General features: G+C 31.5%; 3 protein-coding genes across 4 annotated transcripts in view; 1 reads left to right on the top strand and 2 right to left on the bottom strand.

The window, feature by feature from the left end:
- LOC126754775 (protein spinster) overlaps window positions 1-12,876 on the bottom strand; it is a 33,680-nt gene extending 20,804 nt beyond the window's left edge. Inside the window, exon 1 of one of the 2 annotated variants that reach the window (XM_050466886.1) lies at window positions 12,097-12,876. In XM_050466886.1, the coding sequence (XP_050322843.1) occupies window positions 12,097-12,373 (277 nt within the window). In that variant the 5' untranslated portion in view covers window positions 12,374-12,876. The remainder of the gene's footprint in view (window positions 1-12,096) is intronic. The other variant, XM_050466887.1, reaches the window with a different exon arrangement.
- LOC126754776 (sialin) overlaps window positions 1-17,879 on the top strand; it is a 441,635-nt gene that overhangs the window by 223,679 nt on the left and 200,077 nt on the right. The gene's annotated exons all lie outside the window — the stretch shown is intronic.
- LOC126754779 (uncharacterized) lies at window positions 13,737-16,206 on the bottom strand. The gene is made up of 7 exons (XM_050466893.1): window positions 16,052-16,206; window positions 15,681-15,817; window positions 15,469-15,613; window positions 15,392-15,414; window positions 14,722-14,853; window positions 14,504-14,666; window positions 13,737-14,447 (listed from the first exon to the last, which is right to left on the bottom strand). Exons 1-7 carry the CDS (start codon window positions 16,066-16,068, stop codon window positions 14,033-14,035), a joined length of 1,032 nt encoding a protein of 343 aa, XP_050322850.1. The 5' UTR covers window positions 16,069-16,206; the 3' UTR covers window positions 13,737-14,032.

Raw genomic sequence — 17,879 nt, 5'->3', positions numbered from 1 at the left:
AAAATAACTGAGATCGACTTTATTAATAGATACATAACTGCAAATTGTTCCGAAAATACAATTAATTTTATAAAAGTTAAAGAATAGAAGTTAAATTCAAAAGCTCTCTTTCCCCCTTAACTCCCTGCATCCATTATTCGATGTCATTATGAGAAAAAATCCAGTCTCTGAACATTTTTGAATTGATGTCAATAAACATCTTACGGTTCATTTTGACAATATTGTATTTTTGTATACCAATTAAATATTAATTTATTCGAACAAGTTTTATTCCACGTTGAACTTATTAAAATGTGGGGACTCATTATGAATTTTTAGCTGGAAATAGCGGCATGAAGTTAGGTATATACATATGTACATATTTCAACGTTTACTTGCAGATTATAACTTTTGCGGTAACTCCAACAATTTCAAAAAGAGGCATGACATTTTGTAATTATATTTAAATAAATATATCTATATCAATAAATAGATATACATATATGTATATGTACATACAATTTTTACATATTTAAATTTAGTGTATATCGTGGTAGGGTTAATGCAGCTTATTGCACTTTTCAACGGTTTCTATACATAATAGGTGCCAAGCGGAGGCTACTGAAAATTTATACTGATATGCATTTACGTAAAAACATACTGCGGCATTTGTAAAGAAAAGGCAAGAGGGAGAGATGCATTTCGGTCAATGACATGCACCTAGGCTACTCAAAACTATTTACATACATATGTATGTGAAGGCTTAGGGTGTGAATATACGCCAAATTGCACGGCAATGGAAGGCGGTGCTCGGGCGTCACTTTAAACGCCAGACACCTGAACGAGTAAATAGTGGTATTTGCATCGCTTTAGCGCACTTTACAGCACACTCTCCACGACTTCTGCAGTGTTTTACATTTTATGAGGTTCAAGCGTACAAAAGGTGGAAGGTTGGAAACAATAATAGTCGTTTTAAAATTGATGTGCCGATTGGTAATATCCAGACAGAAAATATATGTTTATACCTACATATGTATGTACATATATAATATACGAATATTTAAATATCATTCACATATCATTCGTATGTAATAATATACATATATAATAAATGTACATGTTTGTGTTTGTATGTTTGGTACGTGAAAGGCATTATTTGTATGTCAGGCGATAATGCCAATCACATGTTTAAGTAGGTTTGTGGTTTGTCAGAGATCATCAGACTAATGTGATTTATAATTATATGTATGTATGTATGTATATTGAAAGTTAAATTCATAATTTATGATTGATGCCTGATTATTGATCTACTTAATTCTCATGTGATAATGGGAAATGAATGTGTGATATGATAATGTGTTAATTTGATTATAAATGAAAGAATGTAAACCCACAAATATACATTAACATAAACATACTTATATTTTGATAAAATGAATCATTTAATGGAGTTTAATTAACAAAATATCTGTCAATTATTGTTATATAGACGGTAGATTTCAAAAAAAAAAAATTATAGTAATGTGTGAGTTTATATTTATTGTGAATTTAAAAATATATAGATAATTATTAATTTAATTTTTTTCAATCTTTTCACGTTCGAATCCTAAAACGAAAGTAGCCTATAGAGAATGAGTGGAAATAATGCATATATAACTACAATATACTATTGTAAAAAAATTAGTTTTCCTATGACTCAGAAATGATGACGCCACTTGAACTCTAAAAAATTACACACTTAACTAAGTTATTACGTGTTATTTTATTGTGCTGGTTCATAGTTTATCCGAAAATGACATAAAATAGAAATAAAATTGTAACCTATTCAATTACTATCTGTCAAAGGATTTTCGATTGCAATATTATTGTATGCAATTAAATTAATCTAAACAAAGTACCTGTAAAAATAAACAACTAATATTACGTTTTCCCCAAAATAATAAAACGATCACTTAGAAATTTCTAAAATTTCATTGACTAATTGCATAAATAAGGAAACTTTGAAAAGTTTTAACCAGATGCAAATATTCACGAGTGTAAACAATACATTATAGGAATAAGCAAAGTTCGGGGCTACTGAAAACGACCTTAAAAATTTCCAGCTGTAAAATTTGCGAGTAAATATCGAGGAAAAGTACCAATAATACTTTGGCGGTCAAAATAATTAATGTAAAATAAAACGTCTGGCAAATAATTCTTTGCATATAGTATTATGAAAAAAACTTCCATTGTCAAATATGTAGCATTGAATAAATTGGCGCTTCTGTTTGCGCATTTTCTTCTGTTTTTTCTTATTTTAATTCGTGTTATTCTCAATTATTGCATAGTAATTTTATTTGCGCAGACTTTTCGAATAAAAATGTTTTTTTAGTGCGTTTGATTTAAATTCGAATATATTGAATTTATTTAAAATCTAATTTGTACAAACTGTAAATAACAGACGATTACTAATTGCTCTAACATGCCCCCTGTAATTTGCATCGAATAATGTTATTTGCATGTTAAGCATAACAGAAGGTTGTGCAAATCAAATTGAATATATTTAATGTGTGTATATTTGAATTTTTACGAAATCAAATGAGAGAAATTTACTATAATACACGATAAAAAAAATAAATTACCAAAAAAAAATATGAAAAAAATAATAATAAAAAAATACAAAAATCATACTATATACATATGTATGCATATATTTACCAGCTATGTACGTATATGTATATGTATGTATGTTTACAAATCGGAAATACTAAAAAGATTATGTCAGATTATCACAGCAAATTTACTTTGCCAAATTCCTTTTACATGTATAAACATTGCTGTAAAAACTGAGTGATTGACATGAGTGGGTGCTGAGCACGGACAAAATCCTTGACAGATGCAAATATGTCTGCTTATGATTTAGTAAGCAAAGTATACATATGTATGTAATCAGTAAAATATGATATTAAACAAAATGTTTAAGGAGTATTTTAATCCAACAATTGTTTATTCTTTATAAGATATTGCACACAAATGTAAAATCGATAAGTTCGTTGACTGTTCGCCAACAAAATACAGAAAATTGCAATAAAGCAAGCTTGAACTTGAACTCAGATACTGGAAATTTATAAATTATAACAAATAAATTTCTCGTTGTAACTTTTTTTGGACAGGTCGATAAGTACAAATGTAGCTCGTAAGACTGTACTTATGGTCTTTTGGGCAGACTTAAGTAATCATAGCCATAAATTGAGCCTACCAATTTTGTCAGGCATCTCCTAGTTGACCAAAACAGCGCCCCGCTTGAATGCAAAATCAAAACATTTTTTACTATCACAACAAATGTCAACAAACCCGTAAAGAGCAATAAAAATCAAAACTATTTACTATAAGAAAGAAAAAAAACTAAGCGCAAGAAAGGCGGAAAAGAGAAAGTTCGTTTACCCAAAGCGGATACTTTCGTAAGCATTTAATGTACAGAGTTACCTACATAAATTGTATGTATGTATGAGCGTATTTCTATACTAAAAGCATAGCGCCTAAACACATACAAAAACAACAATTTATCACATTTTGCTATGCATTTTTCAACTGACCGAATTTACAACTTTTTCTTTAGAGAAATAAATTGTATGAATGTACATACATACATACGTATGTACATACATACATACATATGTATGTGTATTTGCAAGCATGTATCTGTGAGTATACGCTCTGTAGGCAACAGTTTGTGAATGGGCAAAAGGTGATGAAAGAAAATTGCTTACACCTGTGAAGAATGCAGAAGTGAAGAGGTTATGGCCGAAAGCCACCAACAGTTGTGCGTGTAGAGCCAAAAAACAAAAAATGAAGGGCATAGAAAAGCTGCTGCCATAACAAAAAAATATGCAATGACATTTATGTATGTTTGTATACGTAAGCAACGAAAGCGTTGAATTAATTCAAGGAAATTTCCTCGAAAAAAATGAAAAACCATATAAGTCGAAATAAATTATATTTCATAAAATCACTTAAATGGATTAATGTGCAAGCATAAGAAGATCTTAAATCAATAAGTATTAGCAATCAAGCGTGAATCTGCTTGCGTTCGCTGCACCCACAGGCCAGAGGAATGCCGAAATTAATGCATTTCTTCTTTTTCCTCCTTTGCTGCAGACCTTATGAGCTTAAAATCATTAATTGAGAGATTTGTGGGGGTGTGGCTACAACAACAAATATTGCATACTTATGTAAATACATATATTGCAAGAACAATACGTTGCAAAAACACATACACATTTGTAGAACGCAGTTGTAGCAACTTTTTTACACATTTGTAGCTATATATTTACAGCAACATAGCACCAAAATTTGAATGCATTTTATTTATTTTTACTGTTCGCTATTTTTGCTTGTTCAACTTTCGAAAATCGTTTTTCTTTACGATGACTTTTTCTTTTTGGAAAAGTGCCAATATAAATAAGAGAAATAAACAACAGAAATAAAGCACAGTTAAACACACGAAACAATGCGAACAGTTTAAAGTCGCTACTAAAGGAAACATGAAAAACGGCTATTTTTTAACGGCAAAGTTATTTATTTCTGCCACGTTTCCTTTCTTGAAATCCATTTGTACAATAGTACATAGTACAAAGTGCGAACAAATTTAATTGCTGAGTGGAGAAATTCGAATATGAATGCAAATATGTTTTTTTTTGAGAGCGCAGATGAGTACCAAGGTCAGAATATTGTAGGTGGTGGTACTAAATCACGTAAACATATTGAGAGTGGGTGTTTATTATTACAAATATATATAAAATATGTATATATATGTATGAATACAAACATATATAAATAATATAAATAGGTAAAATATAAAAATAATACATTAATAATTAATTGCAAACAGCTTGAATTTAAATATTTAACTTTTAATTCCTTTTTTTGTAATTTTTAATTGGAATTCAAAATCTAAATTTTAAACCAAAATTTTTCAATTAATACATTTGCAACCTCGCCCATAACTAATAGTTTGGTTTTAAGGGCACCAAAGCTTATTTTAAGGTTAAGTAATACTTTAGCTAACTATATAAAGATAATATAAAGATACATTATGTATTTATTTAAGTAATTTCATCATTATAAAAGCTTTCTGTAAGTTTACATTGTAATATTTTTACAAATATGGGGAAGTCAAATGTCACGGTAATTATATTATAATTAAAAGTTACATATAACATCAAGTTAATGATTTTATTAAGCATGTATGTATGTATATGTATTGTAGTGTGTGTTTGAGCGCTCGTGTAGCTTTTAAAGCTAGATAAACTTAATTAAAAAGTAAAATTACAAAAACACAGACTTTATAACACATTTGGTTATTTAACTATTTATATAACTAAGTACTGCAAATCCTATATGATTGATAATTGCATTAACTACATATCAATTATGACATTAGAATATCAATGGAGTGCAAACACACTGCTTGAGGTGGCCAAACAGGGCCTTCACATCTAGCATATAAAAAAAATTTATATATAGACATACCATATATCCGTAGTATATAGATATGTACATATATACTTGAATAATATTTTTAATCAAAATTAGCGGAAGAATGATTAAGTAAAATTTATTTTAAAGTTTTTCATAATGTATTGAATATTAATGAAAAGCAGCTGACATTCGAAATTTGAGTAATTTTTCGTTTTGGCATTGATTTAAGTACATAAAGGCAGAAGCAACCGTTAAATTGAGTTGGAAAACAAGAAAAAACTTTAACTTTGGCTGCAACGAATAAGTCGGTGGTCCTTGGAGTTATCTTGTCAAATAAAAAATTATTTTATTTTGTTCGTTTAGTTTTTATGGTAGCTAGCTATATGCTAAAGTTGTCTTCTCAGAAACTGATAACCAAGTTGCAACCAATTTTAATTTTTTTCAATAAGAAGACTTTCTTTTTATACCGCGTTTTTCTTCTTCTGAAAATTTATGAAAAATAATATTATTTTGCATTTTAGATGACGATATGTCCTATATATGTACAAATGTATAATTTATTATTTTTTATTGAAAACTCAGTTCAACTCCTCCTAAACCTAATATGTAATCGATTGGAAGCCAAAAGTCGCAGCAAAAATATACATGTACTAGTATTTTGTAGATGCCCAAAAATATAAACGTGTTATACATATATTATTATACTCTCGCAACAATGTTTTATTATAGTTTTGTTCACATAACGGTTGTTTGTAAGTCCTAAAACTAAAAGAGTCAGATATAGGGTTATATATACCAAAGTGATCAGGGCGACGAGTAGAGTCGAAATCCGGATGTCTGTCTGTCCGTCCGTCTGTCCGTCCGTGCAAGCTGTAACTTGAGTAAAAATTGAGATATCATGACGAAACTTGGTACACGTATTCCTTGGCTCCATAAGAAGGTTAAGTTCGAAGATGGGCCAAATCGACCCACTGCCACGCCCACAAAATGGCGGAAACCGAAAACCTATAAAGTGTCATAACTAAGCCATAAATAAAGATATTAAAGTGAAATTTGGCACAAAGGATCGCATTAGGGAGGGGCATATTTGGACCCAATTGTTTTGGAAAAGTGGGCGTGGCCCCGCCCCCTACTAAGTTTTTTGTACATATCTCGGAAACTACTATAGCTATGTCAACCAAACTCTACAGAGCCGTTTTTTTAAGGCATTTCCATATACAGTTCAAAAATGGAAGAAATCGGATAATAACCACGCCCACCTCCCATACAAAGGTTATGTTGAAAATCACTAAAAGTGCGTTAACCGACTCATAAAAAACGTCAGAAACACTAAATTTTACGGAAGAAGTGGCAGAAGGAAGCTGCATCCAGGCTTTTTTTAAAAATTGAAAATGGGTGTGGCGCCGCCCACTTATGGACCAAGAACCATATCTCAGGAACTACTAGACCGATTTCAATGAAATTCGGTATATAATGTTTTCTTAACACCCTGATGACATGTACGAAATATGGGTGAAATCGGTTCACAACCACGCCTTCTTCTAATATAAAGCTATTTTGAATTCCATCTGATGCCTTCTCTGTATAATACGAGTATAAACATTAGGAACCAATGATGATAGCGGAATAAAACTTTACAAAAATACGGTATTTGAAAAATATTTAAATGACGAATAATGAAATCTCGATTATCACTTTACCATTGTATAAAATGTTCGGTGACACCCGAACTTAGCCCTTCCTTACTTGTTTTTTTTTTATTTGCATACAATTTTGTATGTACGAAATGCGTCGTTTGCGAAATATAACGTGTATTTTCGAAACGGTTAAATTTTGGCCAGCCAAATCCACGGTTGCAGTGGGCAGCTTTTGAATTACAATTTCTTTCATTGCCTTATGAACTGTTTGAACAAGTGTATGTATGTATGTATAACAACATACGATTTTCGCATTGATTTTTTTGCACTGGCGGGCAAAATGGCAAGGTCGTCACATATGTACATACATACATACATACTGATTCCTTTATTTATTTATTGACATTAAGTTATGTTCTGTATTCCAGTTACAAGGACCTTTCGAAGAATATTTTTGAATAAATATGAGCATACAAACATACATATGCATTTATGTATGTACATATGTATGTATATGCAAAAATTGAAATTGAAAAACAAACTTGTAAATACTTATGCAAAATGGTCAGAATGCAAATATTTACATTACAAAATTAATCGCTAAATTAATTCAATTGTAAATTGTATGTTAATTTGTGTACGAAATGTAATGACGTGGCGTTGAAATGCAGAATGCAAATGCCATGTATTTTTGGCAGCATTCAACAACAATTGGTCTCCACACTCATGCGCCACATTTTCAGTTTTCTTATGCAATTGCTCTTTTTCTTTTGCATTTTCATGCCATATTCGAAGTATCACGCCACTTTTAACAAATGTTCGAGAATACAAGTACAAACGTGGCTATGTGGATATGTGTGTACGCTTGTACAAGGTAAAAGCTCACAATGTTTACTAACGCAATTAACAACTTTTAATTGTAAACAAACAATGCGCTTGAATTGTAAAAGATATATTATATTTCATACACGTGTATTGCGCTAGCGATTTACAGAGTAATATTTTAAAATTTTAGTTTTTTAAAATTTGCAAGTAATATTTTTGCTTTCCTTAGTTACTTTAAAATATTTTTAGAGCAGTGTTTTTTTTATTCAACGGACACGACAGCTGTAAACAGCCTTATATACTTGCACACATCAGCAAGTGTTTTGAAAAATATATAAATATTTTTGTTTGAGTTTTAAAATATTTTTCGTGAAATTTTCCGGCACAAACTGTGTGGGAATGACGTATGAAGGCGAAAGCTACAATAATAAATAACAAAAATAAAAATAAATAAAATATGTGACGTTAAAATAAAAATAGAAATACATACATATTTAACACCTTGCAACTGACACCGTTTCATATTTAAAATTGAAAAATACCATTTAATTTCGAAAGCAATAGTCTTATCTCAAGAAAATAATACACTAAACTAACAAAACTATTCAGTTAGTGAACGCTTTATTTTACTTATCCAACTTAAAAAAATAAACATATTTATAATTTTTTTATGCTCTTCCGGTTTCAAAGTCATTCACAGTACATGTGTATGCAATTTAAAACTTGCCTTGGTCTATATACTTATAAGGTTGTGATCACCTGACACATTACAAAAAATTAGTGTTATCATTTTATATTGATATAAATGATCAAAAAATGTATGATTGACAATATAATATATAAATATCTAGTTACATACATATACATATGTATATGAATATAAGAACGCTGTGTTCTAAAAATGTCACGGGCATAAAACTACAACAAAAGCACAAAACGATTTATTCATGTGATGTTTTGATAACAAATTATCATCTAATTAACGGAAGTTAGGATTATTAATAGCTAAAGTAGTTTTGATTGAATTCTGTTTGGATTTGTGCATAAGTTAATAATATTTTTTATTGCAATTTTCTGAAATTATAGACATGTAATTAAATGTTTATCATTAAGGGATTTAAAAATTGTTGGTAAATTGATTTCGAAGTTTGGATGATTTTAGATTTTTAAGGCATGCTTGCACCGAAGTTATAATCCCTTTGCGAATAAAAAACTTTCCGTACAAGAACTTCATTTTGATCATTCCGTTTGCATGCCAGATATATCGTATAGTGATCACATATCGGCAGTTTCGACAAATAATCAGCTTCTTGACTCCTGACGTGTGCACAATTTCATATCAACAATTCAAAAACTGAGGGACTAATTCGCGTATATAACGACAGATGGACATGACTAAATCTACTCAGCTCGTAACATTTTATAAGATCTCCGACGTTTCGTTCTGAGCATTATAAACTTCGTGACAATATTAGTATAGCCGGTTTAAGCAATTATTTTTTATTGGAAAAAATAAACAAAACTTATAACAAAAAGTCTGTTATTAAAGAATCATTTTCAAATAATAAGCCATAATCATCACAAATATTAGTACTCTTTACACATATGTACGTTAGGAAGTAGCTTAATTAAATATTCATACATACTACAAGTATATGCCTATGCAAATTCATCTATGAATCAATATTACTTTAATATTAATTCAGTCGGTTTGTCGCCTTTCTGGCGAGGCGTGTCTATTTGCTATGCTAACTGCATTTCTTCAATGCAAACTATGTAACTGAATTCTATTTTCATTTCCCTGTATACACCGATATCGTTACAATCAATAGCTATGTATATTGTGGAATCTTAGAACTTTCCGGTCACGTGCTGCACATTTAATTTAGTTGGCGGTCAATATTGGAAATTTAGGAAGTGCCATAGAACTTAAAAATAATACCATTACTCGTTTAAGCATTAATACTTTCGAAACTTTATCACAAATAGTCAGTATTTGGTTTTTGTTTATTTTTCGTTTTACACTAATGTAATATGCCAAAATAGGTGAATCCACGGTTAACCATGATGACGAAGCTGCACACGTGTAACTAAAAATACGTTATTATTCAATGTTATGTGTGAGATGCGAAAACAAAATTCCGGTCGATGATGAGCTGTGTGCCAAGACAACAATTGCCAATGTGTACAGTAAAATCACGCCACATTTTCGCAAGCAAATACAAACAAAATCCATTGGTGAATAATAAAAACAAGTTTCTCTTTTTTCATGCTGACCCACACAGAGCATGGAGAGTACATACATACATACAAACAACACTGATGGCATGATTCACGCAAATTAAATGTACTTTATACAAATATGTACGCACGTATTTACGTACGCCCAATGTGGCTAAAACACTGATAAACTGGTATAATAGTCATTCATGAATGTACTGTTTATACGCAGATATGCAGTAATTATGTCAAATGTATGTTCATATGTATGTACATATGTATGCTTGTTGAAAATGTTTGTACACTATTAAAAATAATATAGTATAGCAAAAGAACTTATGTACAATTTGTAAATATATTTGTAAGATTTAAAATCAGTGGAACACACTGTTTCTAAAATATTAATTTAATACATGTATGTATGTACTATGTACATGCAATCATACATACTAACCGCCTTGAACGTGGGTGTGGCTCAAACTTATTTTTGAATGAGATAAAGAGAATATGTACATACATAGATTGCATTTACCCATGTTATTTACATTGCTTTGCTTATCGACAATATTAACTAGTGAACATTTTTTTATCAGCTACTTTTATAAGCTAATTTTACTAGCTAAACTGATTATTTGCTTATCTGTAGGCAAGCGAAATTAACGCAATATTTAATTGACTTTAAGAGTAGTCATCACAAGATATTTTTTTGTTTGTTTTGATTTTAATATTCGTATGATCAAATACAACCTACGGAACAAAATAATTTTTACTTGTGTGGGAAATAATATGATTTAATTTTTTTTATTTTTGGATGAAAATTTTAATAATTTTTTTTTCATAATTTTATAATTCATTTATTCATAGCATATAGCGCCTTCTTCACAAAATTCAAATCTTTCAATTTCACAATGAATGCCGATAACTAAACTAACGTCAGTGGTTCGTCGCAGATAACATTCGGCAAAATTTCAATGCCACTTCAAGATTATGAAAGTAAAGAACCAGACTCTTCTTTACTTTCATGTACATGTATATGTAATAAGTTAATATTTCCTCAAAATTGTTAAGTGTAGGTGTACTAAAAAGCAGTTTTTAATTTAATCAATCTTATCTAGTGACACTGGATTGCGTGCGAAAGTAAACAAAACGTTCTTGCGTATTTTAGGAGTTTATTTAGTTATCAGAAATACTTGAAGGAAGGATAAGTTAGCGCAAAGACAAGTGACGCAATTGGAAGAAAAATGCATCTACCTGCTTAGTATATTTTACTTAACGATTTATATTAAATAAATATTATTAAAGGTTATGCTTAATCAATTTCAGCTAAGAGAGAAATTTTTAATCATTAATTTGCAGCAAAAATTATATTTATCTATGCGGTAGTGGAGATGTACATATGTACATATATGGAAATGTTATATGTATGTACATATATGTATATCTCAGAAAGGAAACTGTTTATGCTATATACTCTCATATTCCCATACATATCTTTGTACTTGCATATGTATGTATGTACATATGTATATAAGAAAAAACATTTGTATGTACGACAAAAGAGAACGACTTTATCATGGAAATTAACGCAGATATGCCCTCGAGGTTTAAAGAAGCATACATCCGTACTTTAATGGAAATAAAATATATTTATCCGCTTCAAAAGCGCCCAAAGCAAAAAGCACAACAGAAGCTGAACGTACAAGCTCTTGACACAGTGAACTCGTGCTATTCGCGTTGAAGATGTTTAGCCGCCAACGTGTCATTTCTACGATTTTGTTAAATCAGTATTTTTTAGCATATTTCTGAGTCAGCATTTTTAGCTCACATACTATTGTAAATTTATAAATAAATTCATATGAAATACCTGTTAGATATGCAAAAATAAATATAACACAATCTATACTAGCGTCACGTATTTTCGAACTTAATGAGGTGATATTTCTGCCCTATTTGTTTTATTGTTATTTTTACATACCTGCTATAGTAAAGCGATCCATATAGTTGATTAAATTCACAAAGCACAACACCACCACTGTGAACCATTGTGTTCTCGTGATGCCGGTAGTTGGCGGTTGAACAACAACGCTATCCGTGTCTGAATTTGGAGGCATTAATTGCTGCGACGAACAGGTGGCGGGTAGACTAGCTTCCACAGAATTACTATCGGCCTCCACATCACCACTGGACCCAGACAAAGCGGGATTGTCCATTTTGGTTATTGGTAAATAACGAGCCGACGATTGTGAAGACATTCACGTGGAATTTTTGTAAAAATTCCAAACAGTCTAAATTAATAACCGCACACACACGTACACCGCAGCAATTACGATCTGCGTTATCAAATTTATTTATTTTACTTCACTATTTTATGCAATGGAATTTCGTAATTAGTATTGTTTCTAGGATTTTAGCGGTCTTTGCAAAAATTTGGCTCAAACATAAATTTCTTTTGACGTTCCTTTATTTGCACTGTTTTAGCGAAATCTTGCTTTCAATTTCGTATCCTATTCACTGACCTTGGTTTTATGTACAATTTTTATTCTCTACTTAAATAGGTGCGATATCCCTTGATAGACCACACTATATTATTTTTATATCTTTAAATTTTCACAATGTATTAAAATGTAAGCAATGTAATAATAGAAAACTTATATATTCCCGCAAGTCAGCGTTCCTTGTATTAATTCACTTATTTTAAAATTTGCCAACTAAACGCGAGAGATGTGTAAAAACAACTGCCGACTCTATGTGAAAGTCCAACAATTTTACTCAAATCTGATTGGAATGAAAACTAGGGTTGCATCATCACATTATTATAATAACCCGCTCTTTGGGAAACGACCGATATATCTACAACGCCAAAAAAATGATTCAGGCAACTCTGGTATGAGCTTTGAAATCTGACACATGTTTCACAAACGTCATGAATAAGAAAACATCAAAATTGTGATTTGTTATATGTCAATTGGCAGTGTTCACGGAGCTGATTGTATTTTTACTCTATTTGTTTATATTAAAATGCATAAAGATTATTAAAGTGAGCATTTAAAGGGTTAAGACATCAACGGTGATATGTCAATTCCGGCAAACCGCCAAATTTTCTTAGCGTCTCTTTACTTCCGCTTGAATTTATTTTCTTGACTTGTCTGCCAGAGAAATGTGAAATAAGTTTTAGTAGTCGTTTTATTAAATGTTGTAAAAGTTCAATATGTCATCAAACAGAACACAACAGGCGCAAAGCGTATACGCATGTTTAAGAAAACAAATGGAAGTAGTTTTCCAAAGACCAAAGAGGTCTTGGTTGTTTGTTTTCTAGCATTTCTTTAGATTTTAAAGACCGTAGAAGCTTGTCAGGGTGGACATTGGATGGATGCCGAATTAATCTTGTCAATTGAAAACTTCGAAGGCAAAAGTGGTAAGGTTTTCTACAAAAAACTTGGTTAAAGTTAGATAAGTATATTTAAATGCTTTCTTATGTTCCATAGCTTATACAACAATGTGAACTTTTCAAGGAATGCGCCTTTTGAAATATGGACAAAGTTCGAGTTAATTTTATTCCTAACGCTTTGCACATTCAGCCATGATGAACACTCATACATTATAAAAGATTTTCAATTCAGTGGAGCACATCCATTTCCAAACATGTATGTATGTACCATATATTTGCATGTCTTTATTGTTTTCAGTTCAGTTTTACTTAAAGTTGAGATCTTAACAAAAATAATGCTTATTCATTCAAAATCAATAATTATTGCAATTTAAAAACAATTTTTGGCTTACAGCGATTATAAAAATTATGATTTCATAAAGTAAACTTAGTGGACATTTTTCCTTCGTTTTTATATACATTTCTGTTGGGTTAAAATTAGTTTTAAACGAAATTAATACTATTTTATCTTTAAATATTTGTATTAGGATTCTTCTGGTTCGGTTTTAATTGTTATTAAAGCATTGAACAATACCCGCATTGCTTTTGCTTGTTTCGCTTGACTCATTTCCGAAATGATTGCAGCCACTGTTTGACCAAATAAATTTATTGAATCATTAGTTTTTACCGTCGTTATGTTTTCTCTGCAAGTTTCTGGTGATTCAAAGAACTTTTCCTGATTACCATTTGGTATTATCATCTTTTCTCTACAATCTTCAATTGTTCGAGCAAATAGCTCATTATCTGGAGGCATTGACATTGTATCTATACAAAATTCCTTTTTGCATACTAAGGTTGGAGATTTACATGCGCCTGAAACCTCATTATGATCTGTGCCGACAAGTTTCCGTCTCTTCCTTTTAATCGCAACAATAGCAGAATCCTTAGAGTCACGGGTACTGTAATATAACTTGATTAGTAAAAGCACAATTCATATGTATAACTGTAAACTTACTGTCGTGGCTTAACGGAATCTCTTAAAAACGATAGCGAATTAAATAAGGGCCACTGAACACATAAACTTGCCTCATCATTGCTTTCAGAAAGCATTTCCGCTTGCTTTAGTTCTCTGGTATAACGTTCTCGTAAGCTTCTCCATCTGCTAGAACATCCTTCGGCTAGAAATCGTGTAAATTTATTTCATGCCACAATAAGGTAAGTTTGTTAACTAACCAGTTATACCCATCTGTTCGGAGATTTCAAGCCAGGCGTCTGCCTTTTGACTAGACGGCGTAAGCCCTAAACAGCTTTTCTGGTAAAGTACATCATGATCACGTACCAGTTGGATTAACAACTCGTCGTTCACTGAAAAATAATGCAGAAATTCATAAATTGGTCAATTAATTGATTATTTTAACCTGAAAAAGATTTTGAAGTTTGCCACGAAATTGGCCCTATAATATATATATTTATGTAAATGATCAGCATGACGAGCAGAGCGATTTAGTTATGTCCGTCCGTCTGTCTGAATATATGTGAACTAGTCAGTTTTAAGATTTCGAACTGAAAAAATTCTGCACGTCCTTTTCTCCCCAAGAAGCTGCTTATTTAACGGAATCGCCGATATAGTACCACTACACAACTGAACAATCAATATCAGGTCCCTATATGGATTTTGTTTTATTTGACGACATATCTTCTCGAAATTTCGTTCCAATTTTTTTAAAGCAACGATATAATATCTCAAGAAATTTGACAGATCGGACCACTATAATATATTAAGTCCTTGTATGGAATCACTTCTATTTCAGTAGGTTATTATAGTTTCGTTTTTCTTGTTGTTATTTCATTTTCATAGTATTACACTTTGAGAGTCCTCTACATGACATAAACACTTGCTTACCTTCGTTCAATGTGCTTCGCCCCCTGAAATTATACTTTATATATTAATTGTTAATTTTTAATTTAATATAAGCTTACTGCCGTTGTTTTACAAATGGTCTTAAAAATGAAAGTGCGGCAAATAAAGGCCACTCCACAACAAAGTTGTCGTTATTTTCAACTAGTTTGAGTTCTCTAGAATACCGTTCCCTTAAACTTTTCCACCTTTTGGCGCAATCATCGGCTACATAACAACCAAAAAAATTAAAAAATTATTCTTGAAAGTATAAACATAAACACACTCTACAAACCAGTTAACCCCAATTCCTCGCCGATTTTAATCCAAGACTCTGTTTTTTCTCCAGCACCTTTATACCCAGTACAATGTTTGTTGTACAGAATCTCATGGCTTTCTACCAATTCGATTAGCCGTTCGTCATCGAATATTCTGCAAAATTATAAAATGTACAAAACAAAAACACTTCATTAATTACATAGCCTTTACGACTTCAAAATTTTTATTCGTTATTTTTAGTCGCAATAATTTCAACATAACATAATCTCTTATGACACAACTTATAAGTATTGAATATTTACAAATGCTTTTAGCTATTAGCACTGACACTTATTATGTTATGTCGCATGTAAATGTTTAGTATTTATTTGTATAGCAGTTGTTTACCCCGAACAAATACTCATTTCGGAAACACTATTTTCTGTTATTTTGCAAAAAATTCAAGAATATATTCATTTAAGATATAATTTTCTTGCAAATAACGTAAAATAAAATAAACCATCACGCATAGTAAATATTTCAGAACTGTCAACAAATTCCAACTGGAAACATTATGAAGATGTCATTGTGAACTGTTTGCTTGCATAGAGTTGCCAAGACCTGAAATTGACTATAAATAAAAATTTTCATTTACAAATATGCAAAAAAATCTAATAAGATGTCAATTCTAATCAAATATAAATATAATATTATATATTTTATTTATATATATTTTATATATGTATTTTATAATTTGAAAAAAAAACTTGTGACTTTTATGAAACTAATTTAATACTTTTGCAACATGTTGCTACCGAGTATTGCAGTTTTTTTACACCCGAGATGATACAAAAAGTCTTTATAGGAGCCGGTATCAAATGGTATATAATAGACAAAGCATCACTCACCAAAGAACTGCTATCAGTAAAATAGGACCAGTGCTCCTGTATCCTCTTCTGTTCTACTACTAGATAGTTGGGCTTCGCGGGAGCTTGGCAAGCACTGGGCCACCATCGGTACATGCACTGTCGCAAAAGCCTTTTGATCCCAGATCTATAGCAAGAGATCTAGTGATCTTTTTTCCCTCAGTAAGGCTAGCCTATTATTAGTTGTGGGGCTTTTAACAGGCCATTGCCCTATTGGCGTACATTCTGCAGAAGGTGTATGGAAGAAGAAAAGGTGGATACAACTCAACACTTCTTTACCGTCCCGCGTTTGGAAGGCCAAGACTCAGACACTTGGGAGCGCAAACCTTCAAACATACCACCGAACTGGCGGGAATACAAATTAAGCGCCTGTGCAAATTTGTATTGGCTACGCACAAAATTAAAAAAAAACCATCCACGAGAGCGGTCCGCTATATGCTTAGTGACATCGTCCGATAACGATTCCTTCGGAAGAAAAGTTTACTATCGTTATCAGCATCATAAACAGCGACTTCTGTCTTGGACTCAGGGAATCGGGCGGGGATTTGATCGTGTGTGAAAGCGGTTGTATCCGTGGATTTTATAAAAATGGAAAATTAGCAAAACCGATTGGTGATATCTGTTTTTATATATGATAACACTTTTCCTTCGATTAACGAGTTTCAATGTGTTCGTACGTTGATGAACCACGTCCAGGTGCCTAGAAACTGCTTGTAATGCAGGATAAGGCGATAACGGTCCAAGTTTTTGTATTGGCAGATGATTTATTGAAGGTGTGCTAAACAGCTGAGGCAGTAGTCATCTCATAAGACCGCTTGGGTCTTCTGCTTGAAATGTTGGGTGTCGCGTTTGCTCACCCCGGACAACAATTTCAATTGTGAGACAGCAATCCGTTGTCGAATTGTAGAATTGAATTGTAGCAGTCGCCGTGACCAAATTGGACGAATTATCCTTTTGGTTTCAAACTCGAAAATTTATTCGCTGGTCAGAAATTTAAGTCAAATGAGGTGGTTATCGACGCTAGGGAGTGTATCAGCTAAAAAGAGACTTAGTTGAGAAATAAATCGTCTTGGTTTCAAACTTTTCGTTTTCATTTTGTGATCTACATATATAATCGAACCACCCTCGTATGTCTATGTCATTCATTGTATTGTATTTATGTATTTTTTCATCAAGAAAAGACTTACGTCTGAAAACCGTCTACAAATCGTTTAACTTTATTACGAAAATTCGCTTTCTGTAAAGAATGTGTTTCGCGCGCATCGCTCAACTTATGGTCAACATAATCGGCCTACTGCGTGTACTATTCA

Source organism: Bactrocera neohumeralis, chromosome 4 (genome assembly GCF_024586455.1).
Source record: "Bactrocera neohumeralis isolate Rockhampton chromosome 4, APGP_CSIRO_Bneo_wtdbg2-racon-allhic-juicebox.fasta_v2, whole genome shotgun sequence".
NCBI classification, from domain to species: Eukaryota; Metazoa; Arthropoda; class Insecta; order Diptera; family Tephritidae; genus Bactrocera; species Bactrocera neohumeralis.
Note: the sequence above shows the minus strand (reverse complement) of the source record. Positions and strands in the feature narration are given on the sequence as shown.

Excerpts from the sequence above, each read along its gene's own strand:
- LOC126754779 (XM_050466893.1), bottom strand. Across the intron at positions 14,854-15,391 it reads GCGAAGCACATTGAACGAAG|TGAACGACGAGTTGTTAATC; the intron begins GTAAGCAAGTGT and ends ATTATTTTTCAG. Across the intron at positions 14,667-14,721 it reads CGAACAGATGGGTATAACTG|CCGAAGGATGTTCTAGCAGA; the intron begins GTTAGTTAACAA and ends CACGATTTCTAG.